The 20,548-nt window shown below is 34.3% G+C and overlaps 1 protein-coding gene across 1 annotated transcript in view; it reads right to left on the bottom strand.

Annotated features, from left to right (window-relative positions):
- Positions 1-1,208: 1,208 nt before the first annotated feature.
- Positions 1,209-20,548, bottom strand: part of SLCO4C1 (solute carrier organic anion transporter family member 4C1) — a 55,415-nt gene continuing 36,075 nt past the window's right edge. The window contains exons 6-13 of the mRNA XM_037529401.2: positions 19,329-19,447; positions 18,599-18,743; positions 18,047-18,242; positions 15,391-15,544; positions 6,746-6,936; positions 5,575-5,639; positions 2,878-3,015; positions 1,209-1,601 (exon numbers count right to left, since the gene is read on the bottom strand). Coding sequence (XP_037385298.1) covers positions 1,441-1,601; positions 2,878-3,015; positions 5,575-5,639; positions 6,746-6,936; positions 15,391-15,544; positions 18,047-18,242; positions 18,599-18,743; positions 19,329-19,447 — 1,169 coding nt within the window. The 3' untranslated portion in view covers positions 1,209-1,440. The remainder of the gene's footprint in view (positions 1,602-2,877; positions 3,016-5,574; positions 5,640-6,745; positions 6,937-15,390; positions 15,545-18,046; positions 18,243-18,598; positions 18,744-19,328; positions 19,448-20,548) is intronic.

Below are 20,548 nucleotides of genomic sequence, written 5' to 3'. Positions count from 1 at the left end.
ATTCTCTGCATTACAATTTGTAAATTCTACAAGGTTCTTGGTTCATTATTGCCCCACCAAACATAATGGTTTAAACTTAGTGAATTGGTATTCTTGTGATCCTGGCTACTTACCAGGCCTTTACTCTGAGTTTGTTATTCTGATTACAGTGTATATAAAACACTGCTTGCTAAAAGCACATATAGAAGGGAGGAAGCATGGGTCTATGGCTTCTTCTGTGGTGGGCACACTGAAGTGATGAATCCCATACTTTCGGCAATAAGGCTGTAAACCAACTTTAACTGAATAAACAGTATATAAAAAGCTAACCTACGAAAGCCAATAACCTTATTAAATGAGTAATGTTATTTTATGGAATTTCAAATAGGTATGAACTTCAACATTTCTTTTAATCAGCAAAATTCTTGACCACATAGAAGTTAATTTTGTTTACTTTCACTCATCTAACTCCTCCATAGTCTGAGTAGACAAAGTTGGCCCATGTTTTACTGAGTAAGAGGAGTGTAATAAGTATCAGATGTGAAATATTTCATCTATCGAATAAATGGATTGGCTAAAGAGAATTAAAGTTTTCAAACAATAGTATATGCCTACTGTAAGTAAAGCACCACTGTAGGTGCTAAAACTAATGTAGTAAGTGATCAGGTTTCTAAATGAGTACAAAATCATTGATCAATAGTTCATAAAAAATCTTTTCATGCCTAATAGGCATATTTCTTTACTGGAGTTGGCACTGTCCTTGGAAAGACATGTAATTGAACAGTACTATCACAAAATCAGAAAATGTAAATGTTAAAAATCAACAAGTTATCTCCTGAAACCTGAGGTAAAGTGAAAATATGTGTATACAATGCTGATATTCACCATATATTGGTATACAAAGAAGATAATTAACCATATTCTAATAATTCAATAATTTTCTGTGATAGATGACAGACAAGAATGTGTAGACTTAATATAAAATTATCAATAGCTGGTTTTAAATTAATGGGATTTCAATAATAACATTTAAAGCACATTACATAAATTTGATTAGTTTAAATTTCTGCACCACAAAATTTTTTAAATAAATCCAAACTATTGGCAATGGCATTTAAACCAATTTGCCAAACAAAAGGAAATTCTCTGTTTTTAAAATGTAAACTTTCAACTGTTGGCTTTTTTCCCCTAGTTAATTTGTTGGGGGTTTTATACCAACAGTAGGGAGTTTTATAAAAGTTGAGTATGTGTTATAAGGCTTTTGGTAGGCTTTGAAGGCACAAGTCTGTGTCTTACATTAAAAAAAAAAGAGTCCATACATATACAGAAAATACATTTAATTATGAAAGATCACTTTTTAAGATATGATTGTCTATAGTGGGTAAATAATGCTGCAATGGCAAATGTGTGTTCTTACATATAGAGGTCAATTTTCCAGCTGTAGTAGTCTCTTTTACTATTTCACCGTTCATTTTCTGCTTTGTTGAGATCGCATTCTAATGAAACAGTCATCACAACTGAATTCTCATTTTGAAATGACACATCTGTGCCTGGTGGTGGTGGTTTATACAAAAAGACTGCAAGCCCAATGAAGAAAATGGTAATAATTTTACAAATAACACCTAACAAATAAAAAACAAAAATTAATCATATATTTAGGACTTACATTAAAATTTAATTCTCAATAATAAATTCTTCATGAATAGAAACCCCTATTATAAAGAAGGATTATAAGCATTACAGTTCTATGTTGAAAATTTTTTAAGCTACAGTCCTGAACTAGCATTTTCTTTCTAAATAAAAATGTACAATTAGTTTACTCATAGCTATGACTGTCCATTCTTGTAAAATAAGTGGTATGTTCCATTTCTAATTTTAATGAATACAGTATCAACCTACACAAAAATTGCAAGCAACTAAAGGTGAATAACAAGAGTTTACATCCTTGAATCTGTATAGTAAGCTGCAGAATTTTCTTATCTATGTTAGAAAAAACAATCTGAAAATAAAAAGACTTAAATTCTTTAGAGAAAGTTTCTATAGGAATATCACATTCAATACTCAACCAAATTTATTTTTCAATCATGACCAAAAATATAAACATTAAGATTCTCTTATGTTCAACACTAACATTTTATTTAAAAATGTGTATAAAAAACCCCCCAGTGTACAGCTTACTCTGGGTTTCAGAACATATAAGAGTAGGCTATCTTGATATATCTGTCAAGAAAACGGCAATCTCAATGAATACCACACATTAAATAATGTATCTATATAATATATGTATTTCTATCCAAGATTTCTCATTTTTAAATATTGATTTCTTAGACATTTTAAAATTTAAAATGTTATCTTACTCATACAACTAGATATATTATTTTACTTTCTTAATCTTAAATTTCATTTATCATTTAACCAAGACTATACAACACAGACTACACAAAGGCAAAAAAGAGTGACATATGGCCAACTTTGTAAATTATAACATATTTTCTTACAACATGCCTTAGAGACAAAGGATACTCCCTACAGCAGCTCTACGTGTTTTTCAAAGCCTATGTACCTAAATGACAATCAGACCAGAGCCTTTCAGAATTCTTTTAACTTTTTTGTTATACTTTCCAAAAAAAAAAAAAAAAAAGTTTGAGAAGTTGTTTTTAAAAATTATGTGATCTGTAATGTAAAGAAAGCCAAAGTGTTATTCTATTTTATTTTAGAGAGTGCCTTGAAGGCAACCATCCTTTCAAAAATATGCTATGAAAACTGATGTCTACTTCAGGAGCACAAAATAGTTGAACAGTATAGGCTCAACATTTCAAAACCTAAGAAAGTAACTAAGACATTTTTGGTTTTGACATCACTGGTTTACTCTAAAGTTATCAAGAGGTTATCACTTACTTATAGTCACGAGCATATAAGCCATCTTGGTGTTATCATAAATCCAGCAAGCTCCTTTAATTTCACATTCATTAATATCCCAGAGAACACATGTGCTATCTATTGTGACACCAAATATAATTGGTCCAGGTATTGTGCCTAGAAGAATTATATGTTAATTACATGTGGGTAAACATCAGTTTATAGTTAGATTTTTGTTTACATATTTTACATAAATAAGAATAGATATTAATCTGTCCATATGCAAATCAGTTCAGGTACAATTAATAGGGCTATAAAGAAATCCAAAACATTCTAAAATACTTATAGATAAGAGACAATTATTAAATATTTCACTTTAGTAAAAATGTCTGGTATAGATGAGATAAAGAAGATGTGGTACACAATGTAATACTATTTAGCTATGAAAAATGATGAAATCTTGTTATTTGCTAGAGAGTAGTATGATTAGTAATATGTCAGATAGAGAAACAAACACTAAGATTTCATGTATATGTGGTACATAAAAACAAATGAAATAAACTAAATAAAAATAAACTTTCAGACTATAAAACCAAATTAGTGATTACCAGATGGGAAGGGGAAAGAGTAGACCAAGTAAAAGTGGTCAATTTTATGGTGAATATGGAATAAGACTTTTAGTGATGAACGTAATGTCCACCACTATATGGATGTTGAGGTATAATGATGCAACCTAAAACTTATGTTATTAACCATTGTTACTTGAATTTTAGAGAAAATGGAGTCAAAAGACTATATAGTGTATATAAGACTATTTATATGAGATGTCCAAATGACAATCTATAAAGGCAGAAAGTTAAATAGACTAGTGATTGCCAGGGGCTAGATGGGAGAGAATGGGGACTGACTGCTAATAAGTACAGGATTTCTTTTTGGAGTGATGATAATGTTCTGGAATTACATAGTGGTGAAGGTCTTACAACACTGTGAATATACCAAAAAACACTGAGCTAATACAGAGTAATGTGATTTTATGAAAATTATAAGAATTAAAAACTCCAGTTAAAAATTATTTTAACAAAAATCTCTGGTATATTTTGGGTTAATATTTAGCTAAGTAAATGTTTTTATCCACTGCTTTTCTAATTTAATGAACATGTCTTTAAAATTAACTATTGGGCCTCCCGGGTGGCTTGTGTCTCCGTGCTATCGCCACAAGGGCCTGAGTTTGATACCGAGCCAGGGAAATAGCCCACATGGCACAGCAGACCTCTCCTGTCTCGCCCACTGCTCCCATGAACAGTGTATTTCAGTAAATCCACCTCTTCTGTTCCCTACTTTGTCTGGTGAATCCTTTCACCCCTCACACCTCTGGTCTATTCCCCAGTTCTTCTATGCAAAACATAAATTAATTAAATAAAATTAAGTTAAATATTATAGTTTTAAAAAATTGTAATATTCTTGAGAACCAAAATAAGTCTGTTGAACTAGATTATATGTGTTATGTGTATGTATGGTATATATACATAAACTATTGTGGTTGGGTGTGCTTACACAGACATGTGAACATCAATAGGTATGTATGTGACAAGTGTACATGTGTACACATATAAACATTCATACTAAGATGCCTAGGAGTACTACTATCTCATATATCAACATGTATGTATGTGACAAGTGTACATGTGTACACATATAAACAGTCATACTGAGATGCCTAGGAGTACTACTATCTCATACACATGTATCCTCCCCACCTGAGTTCATAAGGCACTAAACATTTCCATATGGTTAAGGAGCTTCCAATTGTTACAAATCAAATACATCATTTGAAGTGACATTTCTTAAGCAAACATTTCAGTTACATCCAGCCTATTCTTTAAAACCCACAGCATGATGGAGTCAAAGGGCACTGAAATGAGAGTAAGGAGATGATTTTCCTAGTCTCATATTCACAATTGTTTGTGTAACTGTATGCAAAACCCTGAATCTCTCAAGGCCTTAATTTACTCACCAGAAAAATGGGAAAGTTGGTGTCGGTGATATCTAATGTTACACCTTTGTTTTTTTTATACATAATAATGTTATATGTATAATACTGTGTGTAAAATTATACACACATAATTATGTGTATAAAATATTATTTCTTCCTAAATTATAAAATTTTCAGGTATGAATTCTTTATCCCATCAATTCCTAACTAGCCACTATATCTATACCATACTTTTATTGAAACATTTAAAATCATTATTTTCCACTATAAACACAACATAATAGTTTCCCAAATGGAAACAAAAGCAGTGAGTAAAGAGTTCACGCAGCAGTTATAATTAAGACTGTATCATAATTTCTGTAGGCAATAGATTTCACATGAATGGAAAAAAAAAGTCGTCTTTTACTACTCTCCATTATAAATGTGTTCGTGATCTTATTTTATAATTCAAATAAATATGACATACTCCTTAAGTATTTGCAATGGAATTGAAAAAAACAGCTAATCAACCAATCAGGTAGGTAAAAACAGTCATTATTTTCTCAGATGATACATAATTAACACTGCATTCTAAATAAGGGAAAGTTTTCTTCAGCAATTGTAGTTTTCCACTGCATTTAAAATAATTCTTTTTTCTTGGCATTTAAATTAATTCTATTATTCTTGGAATAAATGAATAAATCAATAACACTAATGGACATAACCAGCAGTTACTAATGAAACTAGTAAGAAAAATGGCATACCTAATAATCGAAGCAACATAAACTGTACTCCCAATGCTAGAGATCGTTGCCTGTGATTAACACACCTGGAAATATTAAACATAAGAAACCAAAAATGGTTAAAAAATATATACAGTCTTTGAACAAATTCAATTTTACACCAGCTTAATGTTTCTATATTAAAATAAACATTGTGCACATGAAATAAATTATTTTACATACAGTTCACCTTTCTGGTGATACAAAAGAAAAATGTTCTATGAACTAAAATGTTGGAAGCACCAAAAGAGTCAAATAAATTTTAACAAATGTATTTATATATAAACTTTTATAAACTGTAAATGAGAAAGAACATTCTTTTATAAGATTTCATTTTGACTGTCACTATTAACTAAAGTTGCAAGCAGATATTTCTTTCTCTAACACAAACTTTGAGACAGTAATCACTCCTACAGATAAGGGTACAGATTTGAGACAATATAAAACAGTTGCTGAGCTTGATCTAATTCAACATTTTTCAATGGCCATACCACCCTGATGGCATCCAAACTTGTCTGATTTAACAATTCTTTAAGCAATGACTATCAAAGATAAATGAGACCTGATGTTGATTGTAGGCACACAGATAGGAATTAAAAAGATAAACTAGTCTTTAAAAGCAAATGTGTAGCTGAAATACAACTTTTCAAATTTGAAAATTTAAAAGGCATTTCATCTATTCTTTCCATATAGTATGTTAACAGGTTAATATCTTTATACAGAATTTCTAAGACTTCCATCCATCTATTAAAAAGCATATTAAAAGGTATTGAGTATCAAGAAACAAAAACTGAAGAGGAATAAAGTTCAAATTAGTTAACACATGTCATTCTGGTTCTGACTTGTGGAGTGCATTGTATTTCCTCAAACTCAAACACAACTGAAACCTCTTGAAAGAAGCAGAGAAATTAACATCAAGTGCATGCCAGGTAGGCAGGTTAGACACTTTCACATACATCATTTCATTTAAACCTCAGACATCTAGGAGTCAATGAGCTAGCCTTTCCAACGCCACAGAATTAATGACCTCTTAAGGACTGAATTGGTGTTAGAACCAATGGTCTACGTAATACCCCAAATGAACTCAAGTATATTTTCTTTTTCATGCATCATATTGCATTAGGGATGGGAAATTTCACAATATTATACATACCTTAGGATGGATACAGTTATAGGAGTACCAGCCATAAAGGTGAAAATAACTATAATAAAGAAAATGGAAAGGAAAACGGGCAAGAATGGACACCGAGTTCTACATTTTCCAGCTGTAGCTTCAGAGCCATCACTTGTTGCAGTAGGTGTTATTTCTGTTTTCCTCTCAATACAGGAACAATTGTAATATTCCTACAAATATTACATATAAAGATACTGAAAGTGCTTATCTTGAAAACATTTTGTCATTGTAAAGTACGCTATCTCTAAGATACAGTAAACACTCTTACCCAGTCAATATACAACAAATAATGCTGAGAAAGAGGAATTAACCCACCCCCCTTTTTATTATTGTGGTAACACTGATTTGTAGCACTGTATATGATTCAGGAAAATACGTTCAGACAAGAGTAATTAACTCTTAAGAAATAAAGCAAGTGGGGCCTCCCCGGTGGCGCAGCGGTTGAGCATTGGGTTGCGAAGATGCCCGCAGCCTCTGCAGCGCCTGTTCGATTCCTGGCTGCTCCCTGGCCACCGGAATAGGGTCCCAAATGGCACGCAGAACTCTCCTGCCGCCCGCTGCTCCCCTCAGCAGTGTACTTCGGTCCTTCTGCCTGCTCTGCTCCCCGCTCTGGCTCTGGTGAATTCTCTCACCCTCCCGCGCTTCTGACTGTACCCAGTGCTTGCATAAATAAATAAACAAACAAACAAACAAATAAATAAATAAACCTTAAAAAAAAGAAATAAACCAAGTGAAAACAAGGGCCCATATTCATGAAGCAGAATCATCTGTATTTGACTTTTGTGTCCATTTCTTCAATTTGTAATCTATTGCTGACTCATGACTTATCAAACAAATTGACAATAATATAACAATTACAGAGGTCTCACATCTTATAGACTATTTCCACTAGACTATAATTATTCAAATAGTTTCATGCTAACATTCTTTTCCATTATAGGAAGCAAAGAAACATATATAGCAATAATCTCACTATCTACACAAATCTGAAAGAACAAACACTAAGTTTAGTAAATTTCAGATTAAAGTCAAGTAATGGGTCACAAGATTTTAGGGACAAATATGCCTTCAATTAAGCCATTTTACTTTATATTTCTGACCTTTTGAATGACTTTACCAAAGCAAACCATATCCCTCTTAAGATATTTTTATGACAGAAAAAGAAAATTAGAAGTTGTTACCTAATTATCTTGAAGGCTATTATATATACATAATATATTGACTATATTTTACATACACACATATATACACATGCATACACACACAACCATATGCATATATATACATACTAATTAATTTTATGAAATGTTGAAGAGTAACATTAAACAATTATAGGTATAATTTATTTAGGAAACTAATTCAGATATTAAAAATTATGTTAGGCATAACTACTTTTTAAAGATTTTTCATCTTTTTTTTTTTTAAAGATCTATTGACCTATGCATACAAAAGCTGGGGTACAGTCCAGAGATGCGGGGGGTGAGAGGATTCACCAGAGACAGAGTGGGGAACAGAACAGGCATATCAACCAAAGTACACTGCTGAGGGGAGCAGCGGGTGAGTCAGGAGAGGTCTGCTGCACCATGTGGGTTGCTCCCTGGCCAGCCGGGGATCAAACTCATGCTGCAGTGGCTGTGGGTAGCTTCATAGTGCTGCGTCTTAACACCTTGTGACACCAGGGAGACCCCAAGAGTTTTTATCCTAAGGCCATCCTTATTTTGTATCTTTTTACATGTTTAAAGCCTAAATAAAGCCAAAGGAGAGCCAGAATTGAGAGAGAAATGGTATTTTCATTGTTCCAAAGGCTAAGGTCTTTTCTTGGTACCACACAGATGACATCCTCAAAGTAGACTAATACATATTCAGCAATTGGATATATCCAATAATGAGGTGAAGAAACCTTAAAATTTTTTAAAAAGCCAACAGAGGATAGTAGTTTCTTCTTTGATGAAACTTTCTAACTCGCTCACATAAAAAAGTATTTATCTTCCTGCAATATTAAGCATGTCTGTTTTTGTAGTTTGGGTGAATTATAAGCCTAAAATTTCTGTGAATAAAAGTGCACCTTGAGAGAAAAACAAAGACTCCTGGAGACCTACATACAGCCCCAGGCCAGCCGCTAAGCTGTGTGGAAAAGCGGCGCACTTGAAAAGCAAACGTGTATCGTCGATGCCCAGGTCCCCACGCCTGCGACCTAGACTTGCAGGGAGACGCGCGGGGGCTCTCACTGAGGTGAATGTCCCTCACTGAGTAATCAGAAACCAGGTGCCTGGACAAGGGAACAGGGTGCAAAAGGCGCCATTTCTGTGGACACTTAACTGGGCTACAGCCCGCGTCCTGGACATGAGGACTTTGGAACTGAGACCTGGGGCATGAAATTCGGGGCGTGGGTTCCCCACGACAGTGGGGCACAAGGCAGACACAGCACCCCAAAGCCGTTGAGGCTTTCCCCACCACACCCACTCTGTTCCCCGTCCCACGGGGTGAAAAAACAGCTCCCCAAGGACACTAGGAGAGATCTCTGGCGCCACCTACTGACCACAAAAAAAAAATCACCAACACACCATAGAACAGGGCCCTTTCTTCAGTAAAGACTGCTTGAAAAAAGCAGAAGGCTCCCTGAGGAGCCAGTGGTGAGCTGGGAAGTTTGCCCATGCCAGGCCCCTTCAGACCAGCAGCCCGAGCCCAGAGGGTGAGCAGGCACCCATGGCCCATGGCCGGGGCAGACCGGGCATGCGGAAGAGTGTGCCTGAGACCGGGCGTGCAGGGAGTGTGTCCTGCATCGCCATTTTAGAACAGGGACATTTCTTCAGTAAAGACTGCCTGAAACCAGCAGAAGGCTCGCTGAGGAGCCAGAGGTGAGCTGGGAAGTTCACCCACGCCAGGCCCCTTCTGGCCTGCAGTCCGAGCCCAGAGGGGGAGCGGGAACCCACCACTGGGACAGACCTGGCACGCAGGGGAGTGTGTCCCCGCATCGGCATTTTAGAACAAGGACCTTTCTTCAGTAAAGACTGCTTGAAACCGATAGATGGCTCCCGGAGGAGCCAGAGGTGAGGGGAGAAGTTCACCCAAGATGCCGGCCAGTCCCAGCAACACAGTATCCCAATGCATATGGCAAATTAGAAAACAGACAGTAGGGAGTAGAAGAACCACACGCAACCTAGCAACTCCTCAGGAAAAAAGCACACCACAAAAAGAAAATCAAACCCCCAGACTGCAACGACAGTAACTTGGAAGAACTTCTGAGCCTTCCAGAAAGGGAATTTAAAATTGCCATGATTAAAAACCTGACAGAAGTCATAAAGGAAAACAATGATAAGGGAAAAATAATCAACGATCAGAAGAATGAAACTGAGTCCCTAAAGAGGGAAGTAAAAGAAATGCAGGAGATCAAAGAATTAATGGTGGCACTAAAGAACTCTGGGAAAGGCAATGAAAGCAGAATAGATGAAATGGAAGAACGAATAAGTATTCTTGAAGACACAGAAATAAAAAGAACCAAAACAGAAAAGGAAAGAGAAGTAAGAAGGAAAAAGACCAAAGAAAGACTTCGGGAACTATCTGACTCCATGAGGAAAGGAAATATAAGAGTTATAGGAATACCAGAAGGGAGGAGAGAGATGTAGGAACAGAGAAAATATTCAAGGAGATAATTGAAGAGAACTTCCCAAACGTGAAGAAGAAGCTGAAAATTCATATACAAGAAGCAAGAAGAACACCAAACTTCCATGATGAAAGGGAAAATACAGCAAGACACATAATAGTAAAGCTCCAAAGAATCCAGGACAAGGAAAAAATAATGAAGCTGACAAGAGGGAAGAAACAGATAACATTCAAAGGAAAACCAATAAGGCTGACATCAGACTTCTCTGAAGAAACACTACGGGCAAGGAGAGAGTGGAGGGACATAGTCAACAGACTCCAAGAAAACAGATGCCAACCAAGAATACTCTATCCCACAAAGCTCTCCTTCCTCTATGAAGAATAAGGACCTTCCCAGACAAACAGAAACTCTCAAATTTCATTATGACTAAACCCCCACTCCAAAAAATACTACAAGGAGTCCTAAAGCCAGAACCTCAGAGGGATGAATAACAATGAAAGGAGGCCAAAAAAAAAAGTTATTAAAAGAATAAATAAAATCAAAGGAAAGACAAACACAATGGCAAATACAGATGATAACATATCAATATTAACTCTAAACGTAAATGGACTAAACTCTTCAGTAAAAAATACACAGTCGTAAGCTGGATTAAGAAACAAAACCCAAACTTTCGCTGTCTCCAGGAAACACATTTAGCTACAAAAGATAAAAATAGACTCAAAGTTAAAGGATGGAAAACAATCCTACAAGCAAATGGACCAAAAAAGAAAGCAGGAATAGCTATACCTATATCAGATAAAACAGATTTCAAACTCAAAAAGATAAAGAGACCCCAATGGTCACTACATTATGATCAAGGGGACAATGCTTCAAGAAGAAATAACACTCATTAACATATATTCACCAAACGAAGGAGCACCAAAATATATTAGACAACTATTGTCATCTCTGAAAAGACATCAGAGAAAACACATACGTAGTGGGAGACTTCAACAAGCCACGATCAACAATGGATAGATCAACGAGACAAAAAATAAGTAAAGACACTAAAGCTCTACATAAGGACCTAGAGCACTTGGGCTTAACAGACATCTATAGAACACTAAATGCAAAAAAAAACTGAGTACACATTTTTCTCAAGTGCACACGGATCATTCTCCAGGATCGATCACATATTGGGACACAAGACAAACATCAACAGATACACCAAGATTGAAATCATACCAACCATCTTTTCTGACCATGAAGGCATCAAACTAGAAATAAACCATAAAAAGAAGGCAAGGAACTCTCCTGCCTCATGGAGATTGAAAACTACACTACTGGAAGACCACTGGACTAATGAGGAAATCAAAGAAGAAATTAAAAAATTCTTTCAATTGAATGACAAGGAGGACACCAATTTCCTAAATGTATGGGATGCAGCAAAAGCAGTAATAAGAGGAAAATATATAGCAATAGAGGCTCACATCAAGAAACAAGAAAGAACTCAAAGAAACAACCTGATCTCGAAGCTCAAAGATCTAGAAAAAGAACAACAAAAAAACCCCAAAACCAGTAGAAGAAAAGAAATAATAAAAACCAAAGCAGAAATAAATGTAATTGAAACTAAAAAAAACAATCCAAAAGATCAATGAAACCAAGAGCTGGTTCTCTGAAAAAAATAAATAAAACAAACAAACCCCTAGCCAGGCTCACAAAGGAAAAAAGGGAGAAAGCACAAATAAACAGGATCATAAATGAAAGAGGAGAAATCACAACAGACACAGCAGAAATCAAAAGAATAATCAGTAACTACTATGAACAGTTATATGGAAACAAGTTCAACAATCTAGAGGAGATGGACAAATTCCTACAACTCTACAATCACCCAAAGCTAGATAAAGAAGAAATAGAACACCTAAACAGACCAATTACAAGCAGCGAAATTGAAATGGTAATCAAAAACCTCCCCAAAAACAAAAGCCCAGGACTTGATGGATTTACAAATGAATTCTACCAAACATTCAGAGACGAATTAGTGCCTATCCTTCACAACTCTTCCAAAAAATTGAGAAGGAAGGGACAATACCAAACACGTTCTATGAAGCCAACATTACACTAATACCAAAACCGAACAAGGACAACACAAAAAAGGAAAACTACAGGCCAATCTCCCTAATGAACACTGATGCAAAAATCCTCAATAAAAATTTAGCTATCAGAATCCAACAATGTATCCATAAGATAATTCACCATGACCAAGTAGGATTCATGCCAGGGACACAAGGATGGTTCAACATCCAAAAATCAATCAACGTTATCCAACACATCAACAAAAAGAAATATAAAAACCATATGATAATATCAATCGATGCTGAGGAAGCTTTCGACAAAGTGCAACACCCATTCATGATGAAAGCCCTTGAAATTCTTGGGATACAATGAACATACCCCAACATCATGAAGGCCATATATGACAAGCCAACAGCCAGTATCATTCTCAATGGTGAAAAGCTGAAAGCATTTCCATTAAGATCTGGAACAAGCCAAGGATGTCCACTCTCACCACTGCTTTTCAATATAATACTGGAAGTCCTAGCCAGAGCAATAAGACAAGAGAAAGACATACAAGGATTCCAAACAGGAAAAGAAGAAGTCAAACTATTACTATTTGCAGATGATATGATAATATACATAGAGAACCCCAAAAACTCCACAGAAAAACTAATTCAACTCATCAATCAGTTCAGTAAAGTGGCAGGATACAAAATCAACACACAAAAGTCAGTAGCCTTCCTATACACAAACAATAAATCTGAAGAAATCAAAAAAAAATCCCTTTTATTATCAAAACAAAAAAAATCAAATACTTGGGAATAAATCTAACAAAAGAGATAAAGGACCTATACAAAGAAAACTATAAAACACTGTTAAAAGAAATAGAAGAAGACACAAAGAAATGGAAAGACATCCCCTGCTCATGGATTGGAAGAATAAACATTATTAAAATGGCCATCCTACCAAAAGCAATATACAGATTCAATGCTATTCCAATAAAAATTTCAATGTCATTCTTCAAAGAAATAGAATAATTATTGATGAAATTCATATGGAATCACCAAAAACCCCAAATAGCTAAAGCTCTTCTGAAAAAAGAAAAAAGAAGGGAATGGAGGCATCACACTCCCAGACTTCAGACTATACTACAAAGCCATAACCATCAAAACTGCATGGTATTGGAACAAGAACAGACACATGGACCAATGAAACCATATAGAAAATCTAGAAATAAACCCACAGATTTATGGTCAAGTAATCTTTGACAAAGGAGTAAAGAATATGCACTGGAGCAAAGAAAGTTTGTTCAATAAATGGTGCTGGGAAAACTGGGACCCTACATGCAAAAGAATGAAGCTTGACCACTACCTCACACCATACACAAAAATCAACTCAAAATGGATTAAAGAACTAGACATAAGACCTGAATCCATAAAATACATAGAAGGAAATATAGGTGAAACACTACATGACATGCACCTCATAGACATCTTTACAGACACATTACCCAAAGCAGTGATAGTGAAGGCAAAGATAAACAGCTGGGACTACATCAAATTAAAGAGCTTCTGCACAGCAAAAGAGACAATAACAAAAACAAAGAGAAACCCCACCGACTGGGAGAACATTTTTGCACACAACACTAATGATAAAGGACTGATCACAAAAATCTGCAAAGAGCTGATGAGACTCAACAACAACAAAGAAAATAATTCAGTCAAAAAATGGGCAGAAGCTAAAAAGAAACTTCTCTGAAGAGGAAATGCAAATGGCCAACAGGCATATGAAAAAATGTTCAACATCACTTGTCATCAGGGAAATGCAAATCAAAACTACAATGAGATACCATCTTACACCAGTGAGAATGGCACATATTGAAGATGAGGTACATATAGACCATGGAATATTACTCAGCATTCAAAAAAATAAAATTTATTTAAAAAAATAAAATACATTGAAAAAGATAAAATATATATGAATGTTAAAAAAATTATTTAAATTTTCAAAAATAAACTTAATTATATCCTACAGTTCTGTGAAAAAATACATGAAAACATTAATATGTGGATCAACTAGAACATTTATACACTGCCGGTGAGGGTGTTTTTGGTGCAGCCAAATGGTAAACTATTTGAAAGTATCTAATTTACATATATTCTAAAACCCAACAATCCCATTCCTAAATTTATATATCCATACCTAACAGTTATACATTCTGTTCATCAAAAGACACATAATGGCGTTCATATGAATTCTATTCTTAGTAATTCAATGCTGGAAATAATAATCATGCACTATAGAATAGATAAACTTTCACTCAAATATTCACACAATGGAAAACTATGAAATAATAACAATGAATCAACTACAGCTACATACAACCTGTATGAATCTTGCAAAGGTATGTTTGAATTAAGGACTTAGACATGAAGTAAATAATTACACACACACAACATTTCAAAACAAAACAAAAAAAAAAACAAAAAAAAGTGCACCTTATTATCTTTGCATTTTACCTATCTAAAATACTACATCAGAAAAAAGGAAGAGCTAAAAGTAGCTGGACATAAAAATAAGCCATGACAAATAGAAAATGTGGAAATGTAAATAGTTTCTGCCAAGCAATCTCTTAAAGAAAATTAGCTATTTAAGATGGCGATAACAATATTTGGTGAAAAATATGAATATGAATTATTTATAATCAACCATATCAAAATAACTAATACCATTTGAAGTATGCTGTGGATATGAGATCTGTCTTAGTTTCCTTGGGCAGAATGGTATTTACATTTTAAGTGTATGGTATGTTATTGATTATAAAAATATGTTGTACAATAGGTATCTAGAGCTTATTCATTGCTGGAAGAGGTGGGCCAGGTAGGAAAGACTAGGCATCACAACTCCATTGGAGGGTTCAAAATGCCATCCATAAACATACAAACATATTGCCTCATAAAGGTAAAGCAGCAGGCAAAGTTACCTTTGAATGTCCTTTTAAAACAGAATTTTTACAACCTGCAAAGCAGGGAGAAAAATATTGCACTCCATTTTCTCCACAGAGAGGATAATAATATGATCGCAAGCAGTTGCAATCAGCATTACAAGGAGCAGTCAGGTTTCCAAGTGTTCCTGTCCTATCAACAAGAAATGAAAGAAGGATAAATTATCTATGCTATAACTTACAGTGAACAGTTTGGAAGCACTACTATAAGCTGCCATTCATTCCTTTATTCACTCACTCAACATATACTTAATCCCTGAACCAATAAAACAAAGTTGTTGCCTTTTCACATAGAGCTTAACTTCTTGCAGTAGAGATGGATGGTAGAAACAATAATATATAATATAATGCCCATCAGTCATGAGAAATGTGGCAAAGTAGCAACTAAAGCAGTTTCTCATTTGGTAAAAGATAATTCTTTCAAGGGGAAGGAGGTGGGGCTGTTCTGTGGACTACATGATGCTTAGGTGCATCCCCTTAGTTGTGACAACCAAATGTCTCCAGACCTTGCCAAATTTCCCTGAGATGCAGACAAAATTTTCAATCTGGAAGTGCATGAATCACATCAAGTGTTCAACATACTCATTTTATCAATGGGAAAACGGCTCCAGAGATTACTACTTTTCTTTGTCAAATATAACACACCTGTTTATCAGGCTGTTAATAAGAAGTAGTATCTTTGATAATAAAAAGTGTTACCCTAAGCAAAGCTATTTCTCCAATTCCTCCTTTACTTATTTTTTCAAACAATAAAGAATGAATTTCACAGCTAAAAAAAAACTCCTTTAAACCCATCCTGTGCTGATATGGCAAAGGGCAAAGATTCCTTGCACGACTCAATTAGATAACATTACATTTTCACAGTCTCTTTGTCTTTCTCCCACTAATAAGGTATTTCTTGAGCTTCTTAGTTTGTTCTTTCCATAAACTTTTTCTTATAAATATGGTTTTTTCCTGGATGAGGCTACTTTGACTAAGCTGTCCATAATATGAATATTTTTTTAATTTAGGGTACAGAGCTAAAATTAAGAATTTGGGGTCACAGGGGAAAAATGATCTGAAAAATATCTCCTTTGGGATGTTAAATTTCACCTCTAACTTTTATCTTACACATGAATGTACATATGTGTATAAAAGTGCACCTTCCATTTTCCCCACCTTTAAGAATATGCACATACATTAAGCTCTCTCTGCGTCCCAGATATTTCTCGATAACCAACCCCCAACTGCACCTTAAAATGACACCGTCTCAGTTGCCTACCCATCTGATTAGTGAAAAGACAACTCATCTCTCTGGTAGTGACTGTTATTGAGGGTACAAATACCAAAAGGATTCACTAATATATCATTCTCTTGTGAAGGTAATAAAACTAGAGTTAACTACCAGGTCTTCTGTGAGGAACATACAGAGAAGGTAGTTTCATGGGATAGGGTGACATTTATAGGTTTGAAAGTCATGTTTGTATAACTTCTACCTACTTTTTAACATTTCCATTTATTTTTCTACTTATTTCTAGATATGACCTAAGTCCCATTCAAAATGGCTGCTGAACCTAGTTTTCACTTTCTAGAATGTATGCCTTGGCTTAACAGATCCCCTCTACCTTTCCCTCTTTCCAAGTCTTTATTTCTCTAAAATCATTTTATTCTTAAAAGACAGACTTCATTTCTCCATTTTCCCATGAAGACTTCACTGAAATCTAATCAAAAGAAATGGAAAGGTTCTCCTTTTTTTTTAATTCCTTAGACCTTTACCTATCTCTTATTACCTAATACTTTTTTCATTGTTTTGTTTCCCAACCCCTCCTGCTATATGTAGACTCCTTCAATGAAAGGATTTTGCTATAAAAATCTTCTAGCAGAAGAAGACAACAAATGTTGCATAAATATAATGGAGCTGAATTAAGTACTGCTTTATTACGCTCAGCAAATTAAATGAGAAGAACTACAAATCATAATTGTTATTGTCAAACTTTTCCAAACAAAGCACATTTTTATAAAGTTATCTGGATGCGATATTTATAAAATTTTTAGTCTTTGACCTGGAAAATCATCTCCCTCAAAAGCCTCAAACACAAGTAATGAAGCAAAGTACTGCTGTGGGCTATAAAATACACTAATCCTCTACTGAAGGCTTTCGATTTCAAAGCAAAATAAACAAGACAAAGTAAGATAAAATGGTCAAACCAGGTATAGGAAAATACAACAAGGACTAGTATTACCTAGGATTAGCTTCGTTCCAATTTCTCTGCTAGTAGCCTATTTTCAACCCACCTAATAACAAACAGAATTTCACCATAAGGAGTCATCTCCATTAAAAATATTTACATCATCAGGAAATATGAAAGTCTTCCTAGGATATTAAACATGCAAGGGAAAAGATTCTATTGTATTAATCTTTGTGTTCCTGAATAAATGCTATGCTAGAAATATTAGCCCCTTCCTTAAATGCTGTCTGCATAAACACCTAATTCTTAATGAGAAATTAACTGTTGATATTTAAACAAAAACCTCTACATTTGATAAAACCTACCAATTAAAAAAATAATCTCATACCATTTAAGAAAACTTACACTTAGAAATATAAAGTTTATTGCTTTGATATTAACACCAAAAAGCACTGAAATACACTTACCCATTGTATGATTCGGAAACACCAGCAAATGGCTCATTTTCACAGTGGGCATAAAGAAATACAAAACTCAGCACAAGTGCAACTAAAGATGTGAGCAAAGCAAATTTCATTATGTTTTTACAGGCCATTTTGAATTTTGAAACAAGGACACCACCTAAAATCTGACCAAGAGCAGCTCCAGGAATTAAAACAGCCCCTAATGAGAAAGAAGACAACAACAGTAAGAAAACATAAAAAAATACTCAATTATCCATACTGAAACTAGGAAAACATAAAAAAGTACCAACATAGTTTTAACATATGAAACTATTCATGTGAAACATGAATAAGTGATATAACATTAAAATTTTAATACAATTCATGATTTGATTATTAAGCTATTTTTCTTAACTATATATCCTTTATACAATATATAGATGCCTTTCATACAATAGATTGATCAATATCAGAAAATCAGTATAAAATTTAAATTTCAAGGAGTCAACTATTCAAAATTGTATACTCTTGTAATAAACAAAATATTAAATTACAAGAACAAAGAAATTGTTTTACCTCCAAGGGTAGCTGCAAAGCTGGATGACAATCCAAACTGATTTTCTATAAATTTGGGTAAAAACGTAGCAAATCCAGTAGTAACTAAGGCTTCTGAAGATGTAGATAGAACTAAACACATAAAGACAGTATTTCTCAACAAATTCTAGAGAAAAAAAAGAGTTCACCAAATGAGTAACTATGATTATACTCCAAAATGGGGATGAGAGCATGATGAAATAGTAACTTTTTTTTTTTTTAAAAAAAGATTTATTTATTTATACAAGAACCGGGGTACAGTCAGAAGCACAGGAAGGTGAGAGAATTCACCAGAGCCTGAGCGGGAAGCAGAACAGGCAGACTGACAAAGTACACTGAGAGGAGCAGCAAGCATGGCAGGAGAGGTCTGCGTGCCATGTGGGACCCTCGCTGGCAGCAGGGGATTGAACCGGCACTGCAGAGGCTGTGGGCAGCTTTGCACCTCAGCGCTCAACCGCTGCGCCACTGGGGAGGCCCTGAAATGGTAACTTTTTAATAAACATAATTATCTGGAAAATTTCAACACCTTCTCTAGCACAAAAGCATAAATATAAATAATAGTTGTTTATAAATACTGGAAATATACTAAATGAACAATGCATGCATGCATGTGATATATACTTGTTTATGTATAATAGTAATATGTACATATATCTCATATGTACTACGTGATATGTGTATATATGAATATGTGTGAACAATGTTATTTTACCTTTAGAGCAGCTGGGAAATCTTTAAAACTTTTTCCAAAATTCTCATCTTTATATTGTAAGGAACAATTCTTAATCTGATGAGTCTGGGAAATTTTTCCTTCTTGAATTTCTGTTGTACCTAAAAAATAGCAAATGCTCTTTCTCTATCACTTCATTTGTTGCTTTTAAAAATGATTACCTTCTTCCTTTTTTTATATACTTCCTAGAAGTATATAAATTCAAAGATACTAGAAGCCAGCTCCACTCTTTGTCAGCAAAATTACACAAATACCCAAGTCTATAATCTGGCTGTTCTAGGAACTACTACTATTACCACTAGCCAAGGAAATTTCAACCAGTCTAGAAATTAAGATGCAACAATTTTGCTCCAATCACATATTAATTATCTTCATATAAAATCTTGCATTTTTTCCCTTCCATCCAAGTGCATTTTTCATACTTTATATATTAAAGTGTGTTTGAAACTTTTTCCCTTCATGCTCTGTAATTCTAAATAGCTTTGTAGGTGAAATAAAATCTACCACTTATTAATATCTCTTTGATTTTTGATAATACCATGAATAAATCTGAGAAAACAGTCAACATATGGAACATAAGCTGGATTGCCCAGGTCAGAATGAAATCAATGACCTGGTCTTTTACTCGACCAGCTTTTGCCCACTTACAAAAATTAATCATCTATCATGTTACTTATAACAAAAGAAACTGTCTTCAGCTTAGCAAAACATTTCTACATGTGTGTTATAAATGACATGAGTATATAAAAACAAAATCTCAGAGAAAGGAATGTTCATTCCTTTTTATAAATATCTTCTTTTTGACAGACTATGTTATGTTGTACTAAAATATGGTGAAAAATGAGTGTTATGATATGACTTTGGTAACAGAAAAAATACTTGTACTTTCATCAGCAAGTAATTAAATTCAATGAATGACTAACAATTTAAAAGATAGTGTATCTCTCATATACATAGAGCAAGACTTCAGACAATACATAAGAAGTAAACTTAGTAAGGAGGTATGTCCAGTTTTACTGATTAATTAGAAATAAATAAAACCAGGAATATTAAGATAGCTATTCAATATTTGCTAAAGTGAAAGCAGTATTCAAAAGTTCATACTGACAGACAACTGAGATTCTAAGAAACACAAGTTCTCCAGGGTTCTTATTTATCATATAGAAAGCAACATTTGACTCAGAATTGAAATAAAAATCCTG

This window comes from Talpa occidentalis, unplaced genomic scaffold (genome assembly GCF_014898055.3).
Source record: "Talpa occidentalis isolate TD23 unplaced genomic scaffold, MPIMG_talOcc4v2.1 talOcc4.6, whole genome shotgun sequence".
In the NCBI taxonomy this organism is placed as follows: domain Eukaryota; kingdom Metazoa; phylum Chordata; class Mammalia; order Eulipotyphla; family Talpidae; genus Talpa; species Talpa occidentalis.
Note: the sequence above shows the minus strand (reverse complement) of the source record. Positions and strands in the feature narration are given on the sequence as shown.